Source organism: Periplaneta americana, chromosome 5 (genome assembly GCF_040183065.1).
Source record: "Periplaneta americana isolate PAMFEO1 chromosome 5, P.americana_PAMFEO1_priV1, whole genome shotgun sequence".
In the NCBI taxonomy this organism is placed as follows: Eukaryota; Metazoa; Arthropoda; class Insecta; order Blattodea; family Blattidae; genus Periplaneta; species Periplaneta americana.
The window spans coordinates 178,421,670-178,445,179 of NC_091121.1; the positions used below are offsets into that span (position 1 = coordinate 178,421,670).

At 35.0% G+C, this 23,510-nt stretch overlaps 1 protein-coding gene across 7 annotated transcripts in view; it reads left to right on the top strand.

Annotated features, from left to right (window-relative positions):
• Positions 1 to 23,510, top strand: part of LOC138700304 (solute carrier family 12 member 8) — a 94,819-nt gene that overhangs the window by 16,849 nt on the left and 54,460 nt on the right. For all 7 annotated transcript variants that reach the window (XR_011332323.1, XR_011332324.1, XM_069826835.1 and 4 more), the window contains exons 3-9: positions 1,078 to 1,258; positions 5,218 to 5,363; positions 8,345 to 8,579; positions 13,191 to 13,392; positions 17,798 to 17,898; positions 18,020 to 18,153; positions 20,503 to 20,847. Coding sequence is in view for 5 of the 7 variants with exons in the window: in XM_069826835.1 (XP_069682936.1) it covers positions 1,078 to 1,258; positions 5,218 to 5,363; positions 8,345 to 8,579; positions 13,191 to 13,392; positions 17,798 to 17,898; positions 18,020 to 18,153; positions 20,503 to 20,847 (1,344 nt within the window). In the remaining 2 variants the exon portion in view is untranslated. The remainder of the gene's footprint in view (positions 1 to 1,077; positions 1,259 to 5,217; positions 5,364 to 8,344; positions 8,580 to 13,190; positions 13,393 to 17,797; positions 17,899 to 18,019; positions 18,154 to 20,502; positions 20,848 to 23,510) is intronic.

Genomic DNA, 23,510 nt, shown 5'->3' on the forward strand with positions numbered 1-23,510 from the left:
TAATGGAAACAAAACAAAATACATGGTAGTCAATAACAAAAATAATAATAAAACTTCTAAATACATTGAGATTGATGATGCCAAATTTGAGACAGTCCAGAGCTTTGTATATCTTGGATCACTAGTTAATAGTAACAATGATATCTCAGAGGAAATAAGTAGAAGAATACAAAGCGCCAATAGGTCTTATTATGGGCTGCAAAAACAAGTTAAATCAAGATTGCTATCTCGTGGCACAAAATGTAGACTATATAAGACCCTAATAAAACCAGTGTTGACCTATGCATCAGAGACGTGGCCTCTTAGCGAAAGGGATAAATTTAGATTGGCCGCATTCGAAAGGAAGATATTGCGAAGGATTTTTGGACCTGTAAGGGATGGTGAAACTTGGAGAATAAGATATAACAACGAATTATACCAGCTTTATGAGTCTCCCGATATAATAACATCCATTAAGATTGCTCGTCTGAGATGGGCAGGGCATGTTAAGAGAATGGATGAATGTGAAATACCTAGGAAGGTGATGGAATATGGGATTGCTGGAGGAAGAAGAGTAGGAAGGCCAAAGCTACGATGGATGGACTGTGTTATGGACGACATTAAGAGGCTTGGAGTGAAGAACTGGTGGACGGTGGCTAAAGATCGAGACCGATGGAGAAGAATTCTTAAGGAAGCCGAGGCCCGATCCGGGCTGTAGCGCTATGGATGATGATGATGAGTCAGAGCGATTCATATCCCTTAAGACAACCCCTCATACCATAGATTTGAATATCACTGCTCTAGACCACCAAACAAACATATAGGCCTATGTTCTTTTTAACGTCTGAAAATATAACTCGGACCATTGTGGGCTCTGTTAGCATGATGTAAATTTAATTTCTGGTGTGGGGTACTGTAAGTAGAAATTCATTACCTCTATGATAGGACTAATCAAGTTGAATTTCAGTGTGAACGAGAAATAGCCAGTAAATTTATCGTGAATCTCTCTTATTCAGGGACAGCATTCTGCTTCCGTGTGATATAAATTGACCAATTCGGAAATTTTCTTATTTTTTCGTACTTGTTTGCTTGTTTCAGGGTGACAAACCATGGTGGAAGTCACAGTTCTTTATATCAGAGCCAGTTCTGTTTGGAACCTGGGACGGTGTCTTCACATCATGTCTGATAAACATATTTGGTGTGATTGTGTTCTTGAGGTCTGGCTGGATAGTGGGTCAGGCAGGAGTCATAAATGCGGTGCTTATTGTGTTTGCTACAGGTAATTTTCAGAATTTACTCTCTTATACTAGTTTGCAATCAGAGATGCTCCTAAAGCTTGCAAAGTTTTAGGTTAGATCCATAAATCGTAACAATATAAGACTGGATTTGATATAATTATTTATTAATCTGTTTTATTTTTCTACATTTGGCAGTACTAAATTCGTAAGTAACAAAGTAATAATCTGATTTTGAAATTTGTTAATGCACAGAATCGCCATAGGGCTTGACAGATAATGGATTGTAGTACTTTCTTTTTATCAAATTCGACTTCGAAAAATATATTTTTACTAAAGTTGCTATAACAGCAGTAATACAGTTCATAATCTGTTTGAATGTCCTGTTAGTAAATTTTCGTGCTACATATCTTCAAAACTGATTATTTTACATTTGCTGTTCTTAAGAATATCACTTTAATATAGGAAAAATACTTTTACCTATAATTTCCGCAATTCCCTAGGCAGCGACGTTATTCAATTAGTTGTGGTAGAGTCGGCCAAGATGGCGCAGTCGGTAGAGTGCTGGCCTTCTGTGCCTGAGGTTGCGGGTTTGATCTCGGCCCAGGTTGATGACATTTAAGTGTGCTTAAATGCGACAGGCTCATGTCAGTAGATCACTGGCATGTAAAAGAACTGTGGGACAAAATTCCGGCACATCGGCGATGTTGATATAACCTTGGCAGTTGCGAGTGTCATTAATTTTAATTTTTGTTGTGGTACATCTACCATGTTTGCATTAGAATTTCATCTCATTGCGCCACAGCTGGAATGCTTGGAAGTCAATGCCAACTTCAAATGTGCATTCTGTTTCTCGTCCAATCATTCTACTATTTTAGCATTTCTTTAGGCTGCACAATTTACTATATTTTCTCTCAAGGCAGAGAGCTATTACTACATAAGACCATGAAGATGATGATGATGATTATTATTATTATTATTATCATCATCATCATCATTATCATCATTTGACACTGAATTGCTAGCTATTGATGCTGCTCTTCAGTATGTTACTCAAATTTCTGAAAAATCTATTTTCATACTTACTGGCTATATTTAACATAATTAAATATGTACCAAACCTATATGCACATAGAATTATTTCAATTCAGAAACAACTAAGTAAACTAAAAATTCTCCAAAAGAAAATAACATTTCAATGGATACCTAGTCATTGTGGTATTCCTGGATACGAGAAAGTCGATAATATTGCAAAACAGGCAACATATTTGCAACCAAGACCTCTTCAAGTCATATCTCTATCCAGTGCTTTTGCTTCAGTAAGGTCTCATTTTATAAACCTATGGATCAACAATTGGCTCTCCTCTGACAAAGAAAAAATTTTACAGTCCGTACAAAAGAAACAAAATGACCTGGAAATGTACAAAAATTTGCCCAGACATGTTCAAACATTTTTAACAAGAGCCAGAACAGGTCACATTGTCACACAATTGTACCTACACCGATTTCACATTTCTGATAATCCTACTTGTCTGTGATTTAATAATCATGATGAAGTTCTGGAACACATTCTTCTATACTGTCCATCCATAAATCACAAAAGAAATAAATTAAAATCACCAGTACCAGTTGCAGAAGACACAGCCCTGCAGTATATATTGACTACACCCCAACTCTGGCTACTACCAACAGGCATCTATAATGAACACCGATCAAAATACCGCTCATTTCTCGTGAAAAACAACAACTGAATAGACTACAGTGGACTTTATGCTGTCAACAAACAGCTGGATACATTAAGAAGATTGATTGATTGATCATTATTTTTTATTATTATTATTATTATTATTATTATTATTATTATTATTATTATTATTATTATAACTACTGCTACTGCTACTGCTACTGCTACTAAACATGTATAATTGAACATTTTTGTAAAGTTTCAAAACAGACTTATTTGTGAAATATTATTTTACAATGATATTATATGAGGAGCAAATAACCTAAACGTAGATTGTCACATCAGACGAAATTTTTAGGAGATACAAAAGAATTCATATTTTCCTATCTGTAGCAGAAAAATGAACAAAATCTTGTTTTGATCAATGATTGAAGGTGAATGTACCACATATCTCAATAAAAAGAAAAACTTTAAAAGTTATAGAAGTTATAACACTATTTAACTTGGACAATTTATGTTGTGATGCTGTTTGGTGGACATTTAACGAATTCATATAATTATTACAATCATATTTTAACAAGGAAATGCGAATTTATGCTCATTTTATGTTCTGTTGATGATTAATTTTTGTTGTGTTGTCTGGATACTGTATGAACTGTGCTATCAGTGACTTTTTAACTTTTAATGCCGGAATTTAAATAATTCTGTGACTGGAATTTAAATCCCAGAGTCCTCATTTTCGGACATTTTTACTGTGATTAAAACATACGTTAGTCTCATTTTTCCCATTTATGTTTTGATTAGTTGTTCCTTACATAACTTTGTAAAAATGGATGGGACAGGTTGCGATTTGGAGAATTCTGATTACACATATGTGTAGAGAACACTGCCATCTATCAGAAACCACTCCAAACTCAGTTTTGACCGGAGATGGCCAATTTACGTTTTGATTAATTGCTCCTCATATAGTGTTTTTGTTGAACTGGAGATTCGCTAAGGTATATAAGAAAATTAATTTTTATTCCCAGTTTCTTCGTGAGTATGTTAGTTTGTATGCAAGTAATTCTGGCACTTATCATGCACATATGAAGAGTCCACTGCAAGAATGATGGATGTCATTTGGAATACATTTTTCGGGAGAAGCAATTGAAAATTTGAAATGCTTAGCGCTCAAAGCTTAACTGTGATTTTCCGATCATTACTGGACAATGACTATCAGTGTTAATGCCATATAACTCTCTATGTACATTCTATATGTCTTAAGCTATGCATTGACAGTCTTGGTTCATTTCCGACAAGAAAGTGACATCCATCATTCTTGCAGTGGACTCTTCATATTATAGTGTGAATCAATAATAAACATATTTTTGTTATAATCTTTTTACAAGCTGTTCTTAGACAAATACTATTGTAAATTTTAGATATATAGTAGAACCTCTATTATCCGTGGTAATGAAGGGGATGGACTGAACGGTTAATTGAAAAAATCAGATAATCCGTACCATGAAAGATTTTGTAATTTCCTCCATTGTCTTGTATTTAACTCGCTATGTAGTGGATCAGAATTTCACTAATTTAAATCTGGTTATAAACGACGGATTTTTAAAGGACAAGGAAGCCCTTTATAATGACTGTCTCAGGAAAGACAGGAATAAAGGAGGTCTCATGTTGTAGATTTACATTTTTTTTACTCTTTGTCCTTTTTTTTTATTAAATCGCGCAGTTGTAAGTCCAATCTCGTATTCTGATGCGAGATGAGCCACAGTTTTTCTTTCTCAAACCATTCAATTATCTCCATTTTTTTTTTTTTTTGTCGATACTTAGCGCAACACATTTTCTGTGGAAGACATTTTATATAGGCCTACAAGTTATATTATAGAATTCGAACAGTAAATAATGCTGTGTAACGATAAAGGCATGTAATAAAACACTATAGCAAAAACATATGTAGAACCTACTAACATAGTCTAGTATATACAGTCACGAAGCTTGAGTTGTGAGGGTACTAGAAACAATAGACTGTGTCGGTACTATTTTGTATTGTCTGAAATGAGGCGGTAGTAGCGATAGTAGCGATCCTAGTGGTTAGCAACTATCTATGGATGCATATTCCCTACGTATTCAGTACGTGACTGTATATACTAGACTGTGCTACTAATATGATATACAAAACAGTACTTTTATATGTTATTTATTTCTGAAGAAAAAAAAAAGCGCGAGATATAGACAGTCGGATAATCCGCCAATCGGTTAATAGGGTGACGGATAATCGGGGTTCTACTGTAACTATTTATAGCAGTACTGATTTTCTTGTTCCAGTATCTGTGGCGCTTGTATCAGTATTATCAGCCGTTGGTATCTGTGAACGGTGTCGTGTGGAGAGTGGTGGCGTGTACTTCTTAGTGTCTCATGTTCTTGGTTCAAAGTTTGGAGGCGCTCTGGGATTACTTTATGTTTTTGGACAGGTCAGTATAATTATGTACTTTAAGAACTGTATTTATCTAAATCCATTTTGCAATTCATATTGAATAATTAGAAAATGTAAAACACGTCATGTTACTATAGTAAGGCAAGCCAAAAGGCACTGGAGTAATCATACAAATTTTTTCTTCTGTGTTCTGTTTCTTCACCAATCCTGCATCCAATCAAATCTATTCTTCATACCTTTCTGCCTGATTTTTGATTGGTGACAACAGGCCAAAAAAAAATAAATACAAAAAAATAATAATAAAAATAAAAAAAAAGACCGGGTTTTAAAGGGAATCCCTTTTTTTTATTTCAACACGAAACATGAAATAATTAATTACAATGTTCAAAACTATTTTCCACCGACCAAATTTTGACTTCCATTTTTTTTTTTTCCTTTTTTTAGTCCATATTCCCCTTTTTTAAAAACATCTCTTATTTTGGTCCTTTTTTTGACAGAATATCGCAAACATTTAGGTAATTATATTTTTCCGATAGGCCTATAACTTCCTGAGCAAGCAAAAATAAATATCGTTCTTCATCTGATTTGAGACATTGAAAAATTAATAAAGTGTGCTGATTTAGAGTTCAGGATAAAAAGAAAATTTTCGCCTCTACCTTTAGTTGATGTTGAGCGGTCATTTTCTGTTTATAAAGACATTCTGCATTCATATTGAAACATATTGAAATGTTGAATGTTATCAAATACATCACTTTCCTTATGTTGTGAAGTGATAAATATAAGCTTGTGTGTGCTATGTGTATCCATGAATGTGCTGAAGTGTGTTTCCAATTAAAATAGCACCCTTTTGAGGGAGTAATATAGTCCTTTTTGAAGTCCTTTTTTGACTGTATCAAATACAACACTTTCCTTGTGCCATGTATTTCCATGAATGTGCTGAAGTGTGTTTTGGGGTGTAATTTTCCCTTTAAAATCCGGTCTCTAGTGATGACTATGTGATTTAATTGTCTTATTATGCTCTCTATATCTATTGTAGTTTTCCATGAAAATAAATAGGAGACAATACTTTCGGAATGACCCTCGTATTCGTTGTGTGTATATATATCTGCAATGCTCGGGAAAAGTGACACAAGTCAGTTTCCACAAACCTTTTTTGATAATTTATTGACAACTTACGGAACATCTGCTCACTTGGAAAAAAAAATACATAAGTATTCCTCCCATTACAATAATTCATACAGAAAAAAATCAAATCGACATAAACCAGTGTAAGTTGTCAATAAATTATAAAAAAAAAGTGTGTGGAAACTGACTTATGTCACTTTTCCCGAGCACTGCAGATATATCGTCGTTGTTTCTGCAATAACTCCTATGTGCAAAATATAAAATTATTCAGTAGGAAGAAAAAACACATTTATTCGTCCTATGGCAGCCGTACATAGGAGACTGAATTCTTACATTTTCGAAACAAAGAAATATAATTACATACAGACGATTTTATTATTTGTTGTATCACTATTTAAGTTATTTAATAGAGCAAAAATCTGAAAATCGATAAATATGTCACATAGGAGTTATTGCAGGAACAATATATATATATATATATATATATATATATATATATATATATATATATATATATACACAGGGACATCATTTTATTTTTACTTCAATTTTTATTGTACCTGAGTTTTTTAATGTACTTCACTCCCACCCCTTCTACTAAGGAAGTTCCAACTCCACACAGAACCAAGACTGCAGATAGTAAGCAGTACTGAGTTACTGGGTATAGTACGTTCCAGAAATATGTTCGCGTTTTCCAGTGACGAAAGAGCTTTCAATATGGAATCATATTTTCGCACAGGTACTGTCCGTTTGCCTACGTCGCATCCCGATTTCTCCCACCTGCTTCTGCTCGCCCCTCTGTAGAAGCTGGGCTGTCTTAGCTCTTTTCTGAAAACATTAATTTCTCTTAGGAATTGGAAGTTTACGTAATATTATACAGCTGTTTAATTTAACTTAAATAAAAGGGCCTCGTTAAGTAATTAACTGTCACGTGATTTCCTCCCTTTCTACAATCCTGCGGCATAACCACTTGGACGGACAGTAGATAGCATGTCTGAGTAATTTTATATTTTCGGGTCAGGCAGAAGTGAAGATTAAATTTACAGTATGTAGAGTAGGTACAGAATTATTTCAACATGAGTTACTAGTACGAAGGACGAAACTGGCAATTGGAATTAGATGCAATAGTCTATAGTGCGATAATATGCACAAAAGAACTGAAGCCTGTATCGAAATGAACGGCCACCATTTTCAAAATTGTGTTTAAATATTCATATTATGATTATTTTTCAATTTGACTTCTTTCTCTATATTGTACGCTAATGTGCTGTAGACAGTATACACTGCATAATGAATACGTTCACATGGATAACTCACTTCGTGAGTAAAAACACTTATTCTTAATACAGTACTGTACTTTGATTAAAGAAAAACCTAATGAAAATTATCAAACTCAAAATCGCGATATTTCCTAGTTTACGTAAATGGATAAACTACTTTTCTTCCATCCTATACCTAGTAGAGTGATTTGTGTTTTACGCCAGTATCATCGAACTCCAGTCTTGGAGGGGGGAGCAAGCAGTGTTTCCGGTTCTCTAAAGGTATAGACAGGTTAATATTAAAAATGTTAATAAAAATAAAATGATGTCCCTGTATATATATATATATATATATCAAACTTCATTGTAATAACATTGTGCTTCATTGGTAATAGGCAGTTCTTTACATAACATTCCTTTTCAATGACAGAGGCTATTTGGAAATGAAATGAGAATTGCAGGTAAAACTGAAATACTTGGAGAAAACCTGAACCAGTCTGACAGCTGCTTCAATCCACCGCAATACTCAGAATTATTCCGAAATCGAATCATGGTTGCCTTTGATGCAAAGCCATCAGCTGATTGAAATACACGAATGTAGTTTTGTTAATATTCTATTTTTCTGTCTCTTCAGGCTGTGGGATGTGCTCTCTATGTGCTGGGATTTGGAGAATCCATGGCAGGATTAGTGGGGTTAGAGTCTTCACCGTGGGCAGAGCGAGGCTTTGCCAGTGCAGCAGTCTTGTTGCTTGGAATGATCAATGTGGCAGGAGTGAAATGGGTTATCAAGCTGCAGTTCATATTGCTGCTTATTCTGCTCCTGGCTGGACTGGACTTCTTTGTTGGCAGTTTCATCCATGTAGACAAAGGTAAATCAGTACATTTTTAATTTATGTTAATATATTTTGATTGGTTTGTTGATTACTGTTACATTCAGAATTCAAAATTCTGCTCTTAAAGCTCTAAATCAACTACATGAATGGAATATATCAAATTTGATGACACTCAATTTAAGCAAAAGTAACTACCAAATATTTTCACTCGGTAAAAAAGAAAGAGAATTCAATATCCAATACAATGGCCAACACCTTCCTAGGACTTATGAATCTAAATATCTTGGAGTTATTTTCGATAGTAAGTTAACATGGAGCAACCATTTGAAATACATTTCTGAAAAAGCTCGTAAAAGATTCTCCCTTCTAAAAAGACTAGCAGGAAAGAAATGGGGATGCTCTAGGAATACTTTGAACACTACATACAAAATGTTTATACAGCCAGTGCTGACATACTGCGGAGAAATTTTAATTACTTCACCTCTCATAAACGACATAGAATATGTTCAAAACCAAGCTCTCAGACTCATTACTGGTGGAATCAAAACAACTCCAATAGATTCTGTGAGGTTCCTCACTAATATTAACAGTATCAAAATGACAATAGAAGAAAAAGCACTGATTCAATATGAAAAACTTATTAGATTACCAGGAAACAATTGGCATTCATACAGTCCTCTCTGTAGATTGAAAACTCAAAAAAGTTTCATATCCATTGTTCAAGAAGTAAAACAGAAAATCAATATCCCGAATTCAAAAGAAAACTTACAAATTAAACCAAACCCTTTAACTCTATTAAATATAGAATATAATCTAAATTTAACAGAAGAAATACTGAAATCAGAAGTAAACACTGAAATACTGAAACAATTGTCTTTAGAGACGATTAATATTAGGTACCCTCCACAAAACTGGCTTCATTTATACACTGACGGATCCTTGATCTCCAGAGAACAAGGTGCTACGTGCTGTCTCTTCTCACTTTATAGATCACTTGGATATGGAACAACAAGTTTTGATGGTGAAATCATTGCAATAAGTGAATGTCTCAGGAATCTTCTATGCCACATCAATAAATTTAGGAATGCAGTTATATTGTCAGACTCCAAAGCAGCTATTCTATCAATAGTCTCTAAACACACACCTTCATCTCAAACAGCAGAAATAACTAAAATGCTCTCTCAATTAATATCACTCAATAAAAGAATTGTATTCCAATGGATACCATCCCATTGTGGAATCCTGGGAAACGAGAATGCGGATGCTTTAGCAAAGAAGGGCAGCACTGCTACTTACAGACCTGTTACTAAATCTACGTATTACTCTGTGAAAAAGATTTATTAAATCTACATACTTAGACTTCAACAAACAAAATTTGATAACACAATCCCAAGGGGAAAAATGGAACTCTCTGCATCAAAATCCACAATTAATTCCCGATTTACCTGCATTGTAGCTGCATTTAGATTGGCAACAGGCCATGATTGTTTGGCTAAACACCTGCATAGAATTGGAATATATCAGTCCCCTAACTGCCCATTGTGCAACTCAAACCAAGAAATGGATTCGGAACAACCTCAAACTCTGTGCTTCATTGGCTGGTCATGATAATATCTTTGAAAAATATTGGAGTGCAAGAGGTCAAATGACTTTATTGTCAAACGCCTGGCATTAGAAAACAACAACATCATTAAGATATTGTAAAGTAATATTTTCCTGGACTCTGACAGTGTCGAATTATATTTCTGGAGTTTGTGTGCCAGTAAAACAGATGATAGGCCTACTGATGATGAGATGATTAGCAACTACCAGCTTGGTCTAGGAATAACGAGCAGAATTCATGTTCTGATGCTGTGTTTGGAATTGAGTTTGAATCCCACTCAAGTAGATTACCTAGTAAAACAAATACACATTTCTGTGCTCCACTGCTTGTTACAAGTTATCTGAAAAGGCCATTATTTAAAGTTTGTGGAAGAAGTGTTCATATCAAAAACTTTCAGAATAGTTTAAAAGGAATATTCATGTTCATAAGTTACCTTCTGAATTAGATAGATTACCGTATCAACCTTGCATTAAGTCATGTTAAAATTTCATTATTAGCCTATATGTCAAATTTAGACTGTTCTAACATTGTTCTAATCCACTGCTTTGGAGTAATGGTTAACACGTCTGACCATGAAATGATTGGGCCTGGGTTCAAAATTAAAAATTTATTTTGAATTATGTTTTTTTTTAACGATGCTCGCAACTGCTGAGATTATATCAGCATCACTGGTGTGCCAGAATTTTGTCCTGCAGGATTTTTTTTACGTGACATGAGCTCGTCACATTTAAGCACACTTAAATGCCATTTACCTGGGTCGGGATCGAACCTGCAACCTTGGGCACAGAAAGCCAAACTCTACTAACTGCGCCACTCAGGCCAACAACCGAGTTCTAATCCTGGTTGGGACAAGTTACCTGGTTAGTGTTTTTTCCGGGGTTCTCCCTCAACCAATTGAAGCAGAATTGCTGGGTAACTTTTGGCATTGGATCTCGGACTCATTTCGCCATCATTAATTCACATATCATCCGTACAATAGCCTGGGTAGTTTACAGTGCGGCATGCTGTACTTGTACAAGAGCATGGCTGTTTGGCTACCCAATCATTCACGGAATAGGAGTGGTAAGCACAATAAGCCTCAGGCTGCAGTGCAAGCCTTCTGGTCCCTCCTCTGTACAAGTGAAAAAAAACCACTGTTCTAATTTCCTTTGATTGAAGTTCTGGCTAATGTGTACATTATTATCAGACAGTACATCTCATTTGATGATATGTGTCAGAGGAAAAACAATTGTTTGTGTACATCTGAAGTCTTACTAGTGTAATATGTAGCTAATTGGCGATGTATGCAATGGAGGGGGAAAGGAACCGGCCATCCCACCCCATTGTCTCCTGGCCTAGTTGCATCATGAGTGATTTGTTATTAGTATCACCTATGGCGGGCAGAAATCAGACTCTAAATGTGCAGTTATGTGTGCGGATTGCCGGTCTGTGCAGGTTGCATCAATAAAGCGTTGCTCTTACCCGTTCTTAGCTGGAGGGGTGTACAATAATCTATTCTGCGCTTCTAGGGTTGGATTAAATATACATTTGGACATTATAAACATAGTTAGTAGAACGAAAAAAACACGGTTATTATCAGTGTCTATACTTGATAATTGTAATACAAGAAACTTTAGGCTTACACAATTATACTTCACAAAGTAGTGGTTTCTTCTTCTTCTTTCCCTTAGTTTATCCTCTCCCTTTTAGGTAAAGTAGTGGTTTGTAAAGCATAATTTATTATTATGATTTTTATACAGTATTTGAAGAAAAAAATTTGCTGTAATTTCGAAACAACAAGAAACGAAGAAGTATTTCATTTTACGTAGTAAGTACTAATTATTTTAAAGTAATAGACCCTACTCTTTCATTGTTCGTCAAGCATTATTATTTACTGTGACCATTGGTACATAAATGTTGAAGAAAATATTATACTCCCAATTAATTACATGCAGTAGGACATTGTGAAGTTTTTACACTGAAATCATTTCTTTGCTGTATGTCAATATAAATTAATATTAATGTTAATAAATATAAATTTAGCTTAAAATTTAAATTCATATAGTTTATTTGAAAACGTTGAGAGCAAGTATATAAAAGTTGGGAGTGTTACTCAAAGAAATTAAAAGTGTAGTTCACAATCTGTGAAGCGACGATATTGCCTTTATGTCAGATTTAAAGATTTATTATATCAGTATATTGAATTAATATTGTGACGTGAAATGGAAAATTTGCCATTATATATTTTTCCAGAAAATTTTTCCGCCTTGCAAATAGTTGTTTTCTTGTCTCCTTACAACCTCAAGAGCATCACATGTATTTCTCACTATATTCTCATCACTTACCAGTTTATGAAATGAAAGTCGTAAGTCGTCTAACCTTCGATGGTTGTGTTAGTACAGACTCCAAAACAACGCCATTGTCAAGTACATTTTGCCGTGAGAGTACTGATTAAGAAATAAGCGCTGGCAATATATTTTGAGAACTTTACTAATCTGATCTAAATTGTCATCTCACAACACTATTACCTCGACATAGGCTGATGAAAGCCTTTCATTTTAAAATAATTATTATTGTTGGCTGAGGAAAACATTATAACAATTATGTTGTATGATTCGTGATTTCTCTTCTTCGTTATCTGTGAACTCCTCACTTTATTTATCATAACTCATTCATAGACACAGCCAAATCGGCACTCATACTGAAACTGTGTTACTGAAACAAAAGCTGCTGCAAGTATTTTATAGCCCTGTCACGTTCCTCTCCAAGGCGATTCACTTCCTCCAGGTAGGGGAATAGAGAGTGCACATCGCATAGAGACAGTTGCACAATGTGCGCGACTGCACAATATGCAGGGGTTTGACATGCCTGACCTATGGGATTCACACCTGTCTTCGGACAGTTGACTAAAGAACAAACGGTTCTAATATACAGCTTCATTCAGGTCGCAAATTGATAATTAGGTCTAAAACTTGAGAAAAGGGCAAATTATATAATATGCAATAAATTTGAAATACCAGTTTCCTTTTCCATTGCTAATGAATTTGTTTAATTTGATATTTCAGATCATGGTTTCACGGGATGGATGTCAGAGAATCTTGTCAACAATACGTTTCCTGATTTCCAAGAAGACAATAACTGGTTCACAGTGTTTGGAGTATTTTTTCCAACTGTGACTGGTATCATGGCCGGCATAAATATGAGTGGTGACTTGCGTCATCCTTCCAGGGACATTCCTAATGGCACATTGGCAGCTATTGGAACAGGGTAAATATTCGTTCTAGTGAGGCAAAGATCCTACATGGACCATAAATGCCATGGAAGAATACTAATAGTTATAAGTTAGGTCTGTACTATATATAATTCACCTTGATGACTTAAAGTTCTTTATCCATTACCAGTAGAACGAATTCTGAAAGAGGAAGCAGGTCTTATAAAATCATATTTAACTGAAAATACTTCCCAAATAACTTCTACATTTACATACCAATTTCAATTGAGCATAATAACAATAATAATAATTATATAAATGATGACAAAGAAAAGGCCGACTTATTAAATTCCTATTTCATTTCGGTTTTCAATAATAATAATAATAATAATAATAATAATAATAATAATAATAATAATAATAATAATCCCGCTGATAGGAGTGGTTGTGTCACAGACCGTGAATGTGAACCAAATTCGACTTCCAAATAACTTCCAAAGGGGTTAGAGAGAGAATAACGAAATTAAAAAATCGGAAGTTTCGAGGACCAGATAGTATTGCTACAGAGATTCTTAAATTAGGTTCCGAGGCCATAATTCCATACTTAATGCGTATATTTCATGTTTCCATAAACAATGCAGCTATTCCATGTGACTGGAAATCAGCTATAGTGGTACCCATACATAAAGGTGGAAATAAATTAGATGTCGGAAACTACAGACCGATTAGCCTTACATCTGTTGTATGTAAAGTCATGGAGCATTTGATATCGGATTATATTCGTCATGTTCTAAATGTGAAAGACTGGTTTTACAACCGCCAGCATGGTTTTAGGGAAGGCTTCTCATGTGATAGTCAAATTACGTCGCTGGTTCAGGATCTAGCTGAAGAGGTAGATAGAGGCGGAAGAATCGATGCAGTTGTGATTGATTTTTCGAAAGCATTTGATTTGGTGCCACATGACATATTAATAGATAAGTTAAGTAGGCTAGGAATAGATAAAAGAGTGGTGCTATGGATCCAAGAATTCTTAAAAGGTAGAACCCAGAGAGTTAGAGTAGGTCATGAAATATCGGAAATTGGAAATATAAGTTCAGGGGTGCCACAGGGCAGCGTTCTGGGTCCATTACTCTTTATAATATACGTAAATGACCTATGCCAGGATATTACATCAAATATGAGGCTATTTGCAGACGACTGCATTATCTATAGAAAGATTAGAAATAATTCAGATGTAGATGCTATTCAAACAGACTTGAATAACATTTATAACTGGGCGTTAAAGCATAGGATGAAAATAAATGGTTCTAAAAGTAAATCTATAACATTTTGTAAAACCCGAGAGGAAACTAGTCTTAATTACAAATTCAGTGGTGTTGTAATTCCGCAAGAACAATGTTGTAAATACCTAGGAGTGTATTTAAACTCCAAACTTTCTTGGGGAGAGCATGTTGATAATGTTACAGGCAAAGCATGGAGGGCACTTCACTTTATTATGAGAATCTTGAGAAAGGCTAGCCCCAAATCGAGGGAAATAGCATATCTAACGTTAGTGCGACCGTTAATGGAATACAGAACTACGTGTTGGGATCCCTATAGAATATATCAGATAAATTCCTTAGAAAGAATCCAGTATAGGGCAGCTAAATTTGTTAAAGGTAAAAGAGAAGATGGGAACGATACGATAAAAGAACTTAAATGGGAAACTTTGGAAAACAGACGTAGGAAAACTAGAATAACATCATTGTATAGAGCACTTCTAGGTCAGAAAGCATGGGTAGACATAACGGCTCGGTTAGAAAAGCCAACGTACTATGGTAGGAATGATCATGATTTTAAAATCAAATGTAGGAAACAGAAAACGGATGTAGGTAAATTCTCATTTTTAAATAGAACTATAAATGATTGGAATGACCTACCTGCAGCGGTCTTTGAGGGCTGTCCTTCCTTAAGGAGATTCAAGAATAACTTAAAAAGTTGTGTATAAAGTGCAAATTAAAATTAAGGTGACATTCAACATTTAATTTTTTAAGGTGACATGTATTTATCTAGCCTGACGAGTTTACTTCCTTGGTTTGAATTGTAAATTATTTAAAAATAGCGTGTAAGAGGGCCTTAGACTAGAAGTGTTTAGTTTAAATGTAGTTCTGTTTATAAGTATGCATAAGGATACAATTATTTGACTTATTTGAACTGTTGTATCAGTGAAGCGAGGTGAGTCAGTGAAGTTATGGTTTTACAGTGCAGTGAACAGTTCCGATCAGTGATAATTTATAGCGTCAATGAAATGTATTCTATAGTGTCAGTGAAATGTGTTACAGAGTGTCAGTGAAATGTGTGCTAAAGTGTTGAAATGCGTCATAGTGCCACTACAGGCAATGAGATGAGAGTAAAGTGAAAGACTATTGAAACTTATGTAGGACCTATACATAATTATGTAGGTTGTGTTGTAAAATTAGGTGTTTTATTTTATGTTTTATTATTATTGTGTTAAATTGTATTGTGTATTCTTATTGTATTGTGTATAAAATTGTATATGTGTTGTAAATTGTATTATGTATTGTAAATTTTATTGTGTATTGCTTATCATTTTATTGTGTATTGTTAATATTGTATATACCACTGCCACCGGGTGCTTGCCCACTTGCAGCGTAAATAAATACATACATACATTTAATCTGGCAGAGCTAAGGCCAGTAGGCCTTCTCTTCCGCCCAGCCAGACTCTAATTCTAATTGAATACAATTGGTTACATAGTTATTACATTAATATCTAGACCATAAAACAACATGAAAGTAAATAATGAAAGTTGGATGAGTAATGTTAGTGTGACAATAATAAACATTGGTATGAAATAGTGATAATAATAGTGGTAATAATAATAATAATAGTAATAATAATGAGATAATTTAAATATTTATTCTGTGATATAGCCTATATAACCATCAAATATTGAGAAACCTGTTAACAAGAATTGTTAGAAAAATATTTCGTTAGTCTATTCTTAAATTGGTTTGATGTCTGACAGTCCCTGACATGGTGCTCAATGAAATCTCAGTGTCTGAAATCTAAAAACCTTATTTAATTCATATTTCATAGATGGACATTTAGTGGTTTGCAAACCGGAAATGTGCTTCGAAACTTTTTCCAACACTGAGAGATGGGGCTGTGATTTACAGTGCTGGTCTCTTTGTATCAGTCATTCTGTACTGTACAAATAACAATTTAAGTCGAAAGCAAATGGGTATAAGTGCACTTTAATTACTTTTGATAAAATGTAATTGAAAATGTTTAAGCTTTCGTAAATTTCATGAAGTTTTAATTTTAATTAAAAAAAAAACATTATTTTTGCACCAATATTAATTTGATCTGAAAATTGAAAAACAAATCACTTTTTAAATTTTTGAAATAGACTCGGTCTGACAATACTACACCTGGACTGTTTAATTCTCTTAAAATGTAGGTATTCCAAACATTTTTCCAGCTACTTTTAGCACAGAATGTTCAATGAATTCCCCATAAATTAATTGTTTTAGACTTGGCCATGCATGTTTTATGAGAGCCTGAATGATCTAAAAAGATAAAATGTAGGCTAACAGTAACTTATAGGGACTGTTATCAGTATTTTGTTTTTTTGTCAAATTCTGTAGATGTTGTTTCTTCCAACTGACTTTTCAATTTTTTTTATTTATTTTTTTTTATTTTTCGCTTTAACGACCTCAAATGAAACTAAAATAATTGAGAATTCTGTTTCACCAAGACAAAATATGATCTATCATTTCTTGCAGGTTTTCGTGAGCGGACATTTAGGGTCATATTCATAGACATTCTTAGCGCGGGCTTCTGGTGGATGATAAGCGAACTAACGTCTTTCGTATTCATAAACCAGTGTTAGCGATATGATATGATTTGAATCCTGTACAAGTAATCAGTCAATAGTCGGGGCTAGTTTAGCACGCTCGTAGCACGGGCTAGCGAAATGTCTATGCATAGCACCCTTAAAGTTTGAACGATCGTATAAAGTCATAGTAATCACGTTTCATAGTGGCAAAGGGATGTATCTTTTAACCAGATCACACATTAAAATTAAGATCAAAATTTCACGGAATTTACGAAAGCTTAAACATTTTAATCACATTTTCTCATAAGTAACTAAAGTGCACTTATACTCCTTTGCTTCTGACTCCTTCAATTGTTTTTATATGTACAGTACAGATACGAAGAGACCAGCACTGTAAATCACAGTCACATCTCTCGGCGTTGGAGGAAAGTTTCGTAGCACTTCGTTTCATGAACCACTAAATGCCCATCCATGCTATTGAAAGTCTGAGTAAAGTCAGATTTTTCTTTGATTCGTATTGTCATATGTTTTCATAATGCTGATTTTTAAGTACTTAATTCACATGCACGTTAAACTTTACAGCAATTAAGTTCAAGATATATTTTTGTTTTCACTTACAGAACACTCCTGTACTTGATGTTTCTACTTGTTCTTGGCTCCACATGTGAACGTACTGTACTTCTAACAGACTACATGATTGCTGCAAAAGTGTCTGCAGTTCGTAAGTATTCTTTAACGTAACTACAATGTCTTCAACTCATTTGCAGTACCTAATATTGATATAGTATCCATGCCATTTGTCCATTTTGAACTAGTAATTAAGATGTGTAATCCTTGTACAGGTTTCCTCCTTTTGGCTGGCCTTTACGTGTCTTCAATGTCTAGCTGTCTAGCTGCTATGTATGGCACTCCTCGTGTATTGCAGTCCATTGCCAACGAGAATGTTATTCCTGTCATTCAATTCCTAGGCAGAGGGGTAAGTTCAGTGGATTGTATTATACTTTTGTTTGGGGAATGACTGTAGCATATCCACATGGACTGTCTGAGTACTATGTTGCCAGATCTTGCTGCCATGAAACAACACAGACATCTCTTTTCCATATAGCGATCATTGTCAATAACACACAAAAAGGACGCATTTGTTAATTGATGTGAAAAACTGACATTTAAGGACTTTGTTCGAATTCTGGTAACACTGTCTTTTTAACTGAACTTCCTTCAGATTTTAATAATTTCCCAACAAGGCGAGTTACATTAATTCACCTTCAATTAGAACTGAGTCATTTTTGTTCTGTCCTTATCACGCACACTGTTATTTCGTTATTAACAACTCGTATTAAAATTATTACAATTCTCAGTGTACAATATTATTTACCATATTTACCCGAATATAAGACGAGAATTTTTCTTCCAATTTTTGTGTTTGAAAAATGAGGAATCATTTTAAATTTACATATTAAGAAAAATAAAGTTGCCTAATTTTTTATGTTGTACAATACACTAATTAATACCATAGTCATAGTTGTTTCTTCTGTGGTCTGCTTGCTCACAATAGTATTGATTTGCGTAGTATATGAAAAAAAAACTATTCCATATGTTTACCATACTTCAACTTTAACCCCATAAGTATGTAGATTTATTAAATCTACATACTTAGACTTCAACAAACAAAATTTGATAACACAATCTCAAGGGAAAAAATGGAACTCTCTGGATCATAATCCACAGTTAATTCCCGATTTACCACGCAAATCGTCTGTAGCTGCATTTAGATTGGCAACAGGCCATGATTGTTTGGCCAAACACCTGCATAGAATTGGAATATATCAGTCCCCTAACTGCCCATTGTGCAACTCAAACCAAGGAATGGATTCAGAACACCTCAAAATCTGTGCTTCAATGGCTGACTATGATAATATCTTTCACAAATATTGGAGTGCAAGAGGTCAAATGACTTTATTGTCAAACACCTGGCATTAGAAAACAACAACAACATTAACCCCATAAAGCCATTTAGTTAGTTCGTGTACACAATTTTTTTAAATAAAATATTTAGACTGTTAGGTCCTACAGAGATAGAAATTTCATTTCATCAAGGGGATCTATTTATTCTACAGACATAATGTATTAATTGTCTGTGAATTCAACAAAAATACCGGTACCTTAAAAATTTTAATCCTATGGAAGCCATTGTAAAACTAGAGGTCGTCTTAAATTTGAGGTCTTTTATATTCGGGTAAATACAATATTTTTGTGTTTATTTTAAACCTGTTCACAGTTTATTATTATTGTTATTATTATTATTATTATTATTATTATTGTTGTTGTTACTGTTATTATTATTATTACTATTATTATTATTATTATTATTATTATTATTATTATTATTATTATTATTATTATTATTATTATCATATTGTGTTGCATAATCGTCGCATTTTTATTACGTTTTTTTTGACGTGAAAATGTATGGTGCGACCATTATGTGAAGAATAAATCAAAATGGTAATGACTGATTGCGCCAACTTTCAGTGATCAGCTAACATATTATAATGGGGACATGTGCGAGCAAGCAAGGCCAAATTGCGTGATTCGTAGTAGAAGAGGAAGGAGGGGAACCAGTATTATTGTGGGATACTGGAACCTTAATGTGTATAATAGCTTAAAAATATAAATTACTGTGGTGTTATTGAATTAGAACACTTTTTTATTGACTAAAAAACATTCACAGTATTGTTGAGTCACATGTCTTTCTTACAGTTACATGACTATCTACAATGGACTGTTTTCGTGATAGACTGGGACATTGTTTGGCTGTGAATGGTTCTCATTTTAAGCATCTGTTATAACTTTTGTTTAGTAATAGTGTTTTGTTTAATTTTATGACCTACTCAACATGATTTTACGTATTTATTTGTCTCAAGTTTGAAGTCCACGAAACAAGTTGAATAAATAGTTAAAAGGCATGAAACAGGTGAATGGGTAAAATTTCTACACATTCATATGTAAAATTTAATGGGGATTGGGAATATTAAATTTTAATATAGAGTGCCATACTGTCACATTGTGTATGCCTGAATAACTTAACTTTTTTCGAACACGGTATGATATTGCATGGTATATCTCCGAAAGCTTTTGTATAAAACTTTTTTTGTAAAATTAAAATTTAAGAAGTTATGAGTAATATTCTATACTTTTTGAACTTGTATTAATATATTTTTCTTTCTCGTTTGGTACATATTCAAGTTCCTTATCCTGAAATTGCATCACACTTATGGATGTGAGATTATTCCTGACCTGTACTTGATATTTCTTTCTGTTCCAGCGTGGACCTAACAAGGTTCCTGTGTATGCCATGGCTGTTGTTGCTGTAGTGACCCTCACGTTTATTCTCGTTGGCAAGATAAATACCCTGGCACCAATTGTTACCATGCCATTTCTTCTTACATATGCAGCCATAGACTATTCTTATTTTGCTTTAGCACAAACATTTGATATTCAACTGAGAAGGGAAGAACGGTTCAGAGCACAGGACTTCCAAAGTCCGACATTTGATACAAGTCCTCGTGGAGGGTATGGAGCTGTGGGAAACCACTCGGAGGCAGTGGATAAATTTGGCAGTGATCTTGACAAACTTTTCCCTGAAAGAACTCATCATAAAAAACATGGTGTAAGTGTTTTATTAATGCGTTATAATAGCTCATTATTGACTGTTGTGCTACCATATATCCTAGAACTCTTGCCCAGGAGTCTTGCATGGACCATACCTATGTAGGGGGTGGATGTTGATGACCTAAAAATCTACTTAAAATGACCAAAAGGGTATCCGTCAGATACAGGGGGGAGAGCCATTAATCCTTCCCATTGAAGGCTTTAAGGAACTAATCTGGACAAATACCTAATGTCCCATCCCTACCTTCCCGTGGTGCAGCTGTTAGTAAGCATAATTTTCTCCGTTCCATTACTCTTTCATCGTATGATGACGCAGAATATCTGCATGGAAATATCATATGTACTCCAGTACATTAAAATAATATATATGATATGCGTAAATCACTTCGTGATTTAAGACTGCGCTTATTCCGTCGGATCCCGGCCAACTAGTCACTCATAACAAGTGCACCTCAGCACATGTGTGGACTTCGGTCCTACGTTCATAGACATCTATGACATAGTGCAGAGGGCGGCCACTAGAGGGAACCCAAGAGTTGGAGCTTAATCTGAGACGATTCTGTCCGACGCCAGGGTGGAATCCGGTGTGGCTTTTAGGATAAAGCATCAGCACGTAGAGCTGAAAACCCGGGTTCAAATCCCGGCGCCGGAGAGAATTTTTCTCTGTTCCATTACTCTTTCATCGTATAATTTTATAAGCTGAACTAAAGGGAGGGGCTACTCATCAATTACCACTGGTCAGCTTGATGAGTTAATGACTGAATTTGGTATAATTTTCCTCTATTCAGTACCTAATTCCCTCTTTACCCTTTCCTATTCCAGTCCTCTGACTGAACTCTTAGAGCGTATTCCGAATCTCACCGGTGAGCAATCCGATGGCATCACGGTGTTCCGAATTCCACCAATGACATCATTGATGCTCCACCAGTGTCACACCGGTGCCATCAGCTTGCAGAGATGGTGGCAGTCTCCATCAGCCGCCATCAGTGAATCTGATTGGTTCTTGTATAGGGTGGGAATTAGCAGACGAATGACATTGTGCACTGTTGTGTCATGGCGGTGTGTTCTGCTGTATTGTTTGTAATGAGCACAACGTAAAAACAATATGTTAATAGCTTATGAGCGAACATGTCAACGGACCAGTTATTACTACCGGTTCAAGAAATAAGTTGTTTATGATCTCTTTTATTTGAACGAGATGGCAGTACGGAAATTTCGCAAAATTTTGCTAGCGTAGCACAGATAACCACTTACACAGTCGCCATGACAGCATCGATTCTTACAGCAGTTTTGTTCCTTATTTTCGTTGCAACGTGACGTCATCGATGCCACCGGACCGGTGAGATTCGGAATACGCTGTTACTTTCTTCGACCCCGACAGCATTAGAGCATTCGAGGCCTAGGGTTCATTTCACTTTCCTTCCTCCTCTTTCTACTTTTCAGTTCCTAGTGCTGACCTGCTATGGCACTAAAATCATCCTCCAGTGGCTTAAGGGGGGAAAGCTGGTGATCAACAAGATCTCCCAGCTAGGTCCAATGGATCCATCGACCAACAGCAGGTGTGGTCGTCCAGACATTCTGGGGATTGTGTGTGAATGAAGTAGCCACCAAAACGTTAAAATATGGTGTTCACTTAAATCGGCTACAACTTGCCATTTTCAGCCATGATTGTTTGGCCAAGCACCTGCATAGAATTGGAATATATCAGTCCCCTAACTGCCCATTGTGCAACTCAAACCAAGAAATGGATTCGGAACACCTCAAAATCTGTGCTTCAGTGGCTGGCCATGATAATATCTTTGAAAAATATTGGAGTGCAAGAGGTCAAATGACTTTATTGTCAAACGCCTGGCATTAGAAAACAACAACAACTTAAAATGATCATTAAAATGCCCTTAAACTAATGGAAAAATGACATGAAATTAAAAGAAAATGGCATTAAATATTATTCATCGTACTCGCACCACAACTTCTTAAAAATTAGGCATCTTGTTTCAATGACTGCCCTGCAAATGTAGGAGAGAGGCGGCAACTTCCTGGAATTTGACTAAGATAAAGGAAAAGAACATGCAATAAAATGGAGGTTTTAAGGGAAAACTATAGATTTTAATGAGAGTTTACAATCTGTTCCAATCAGGGGTGGTCCATGTCAGTGCCTTCATTCTCTGTCTACTTCCACGCTTCACTTTTGTTACCAGATCTTCCAGATGAGGGAGTGTGAATGACAAAACAAATTGTGGGTGCAGCATGCATTCTTGCAATCTTTGTGTTAAAAATACTGTCTACTACAGTAGACATCTCTTTCGAACCATGTTGAGGACACAACGTCCTGTACTGTGCTCCAACCACGAGAAAGTCTCTCCTGGATGAGATGAAGCGCAGTAATGCTGTGAATGAATGTTGATGTCATAAGGTCACACACGTGGGTACTTGTATCTCTATTGGCTCGCTGTCACAGCACAAACAATAACATTGATACACGTTTATACTACCCTAGTTACAAAATTAGATCACTGTTAATCTCCTGGTCTTTTAATCTCTCCATACAGGAAATAACAAATGCAGGAGAGCGAATGGTTTTTAAACAGACGTTATAATGATAATATTATCTATCTACTTTGCTCCAATAGATAACTCAATAGTAAGCACATTCCTTTCACG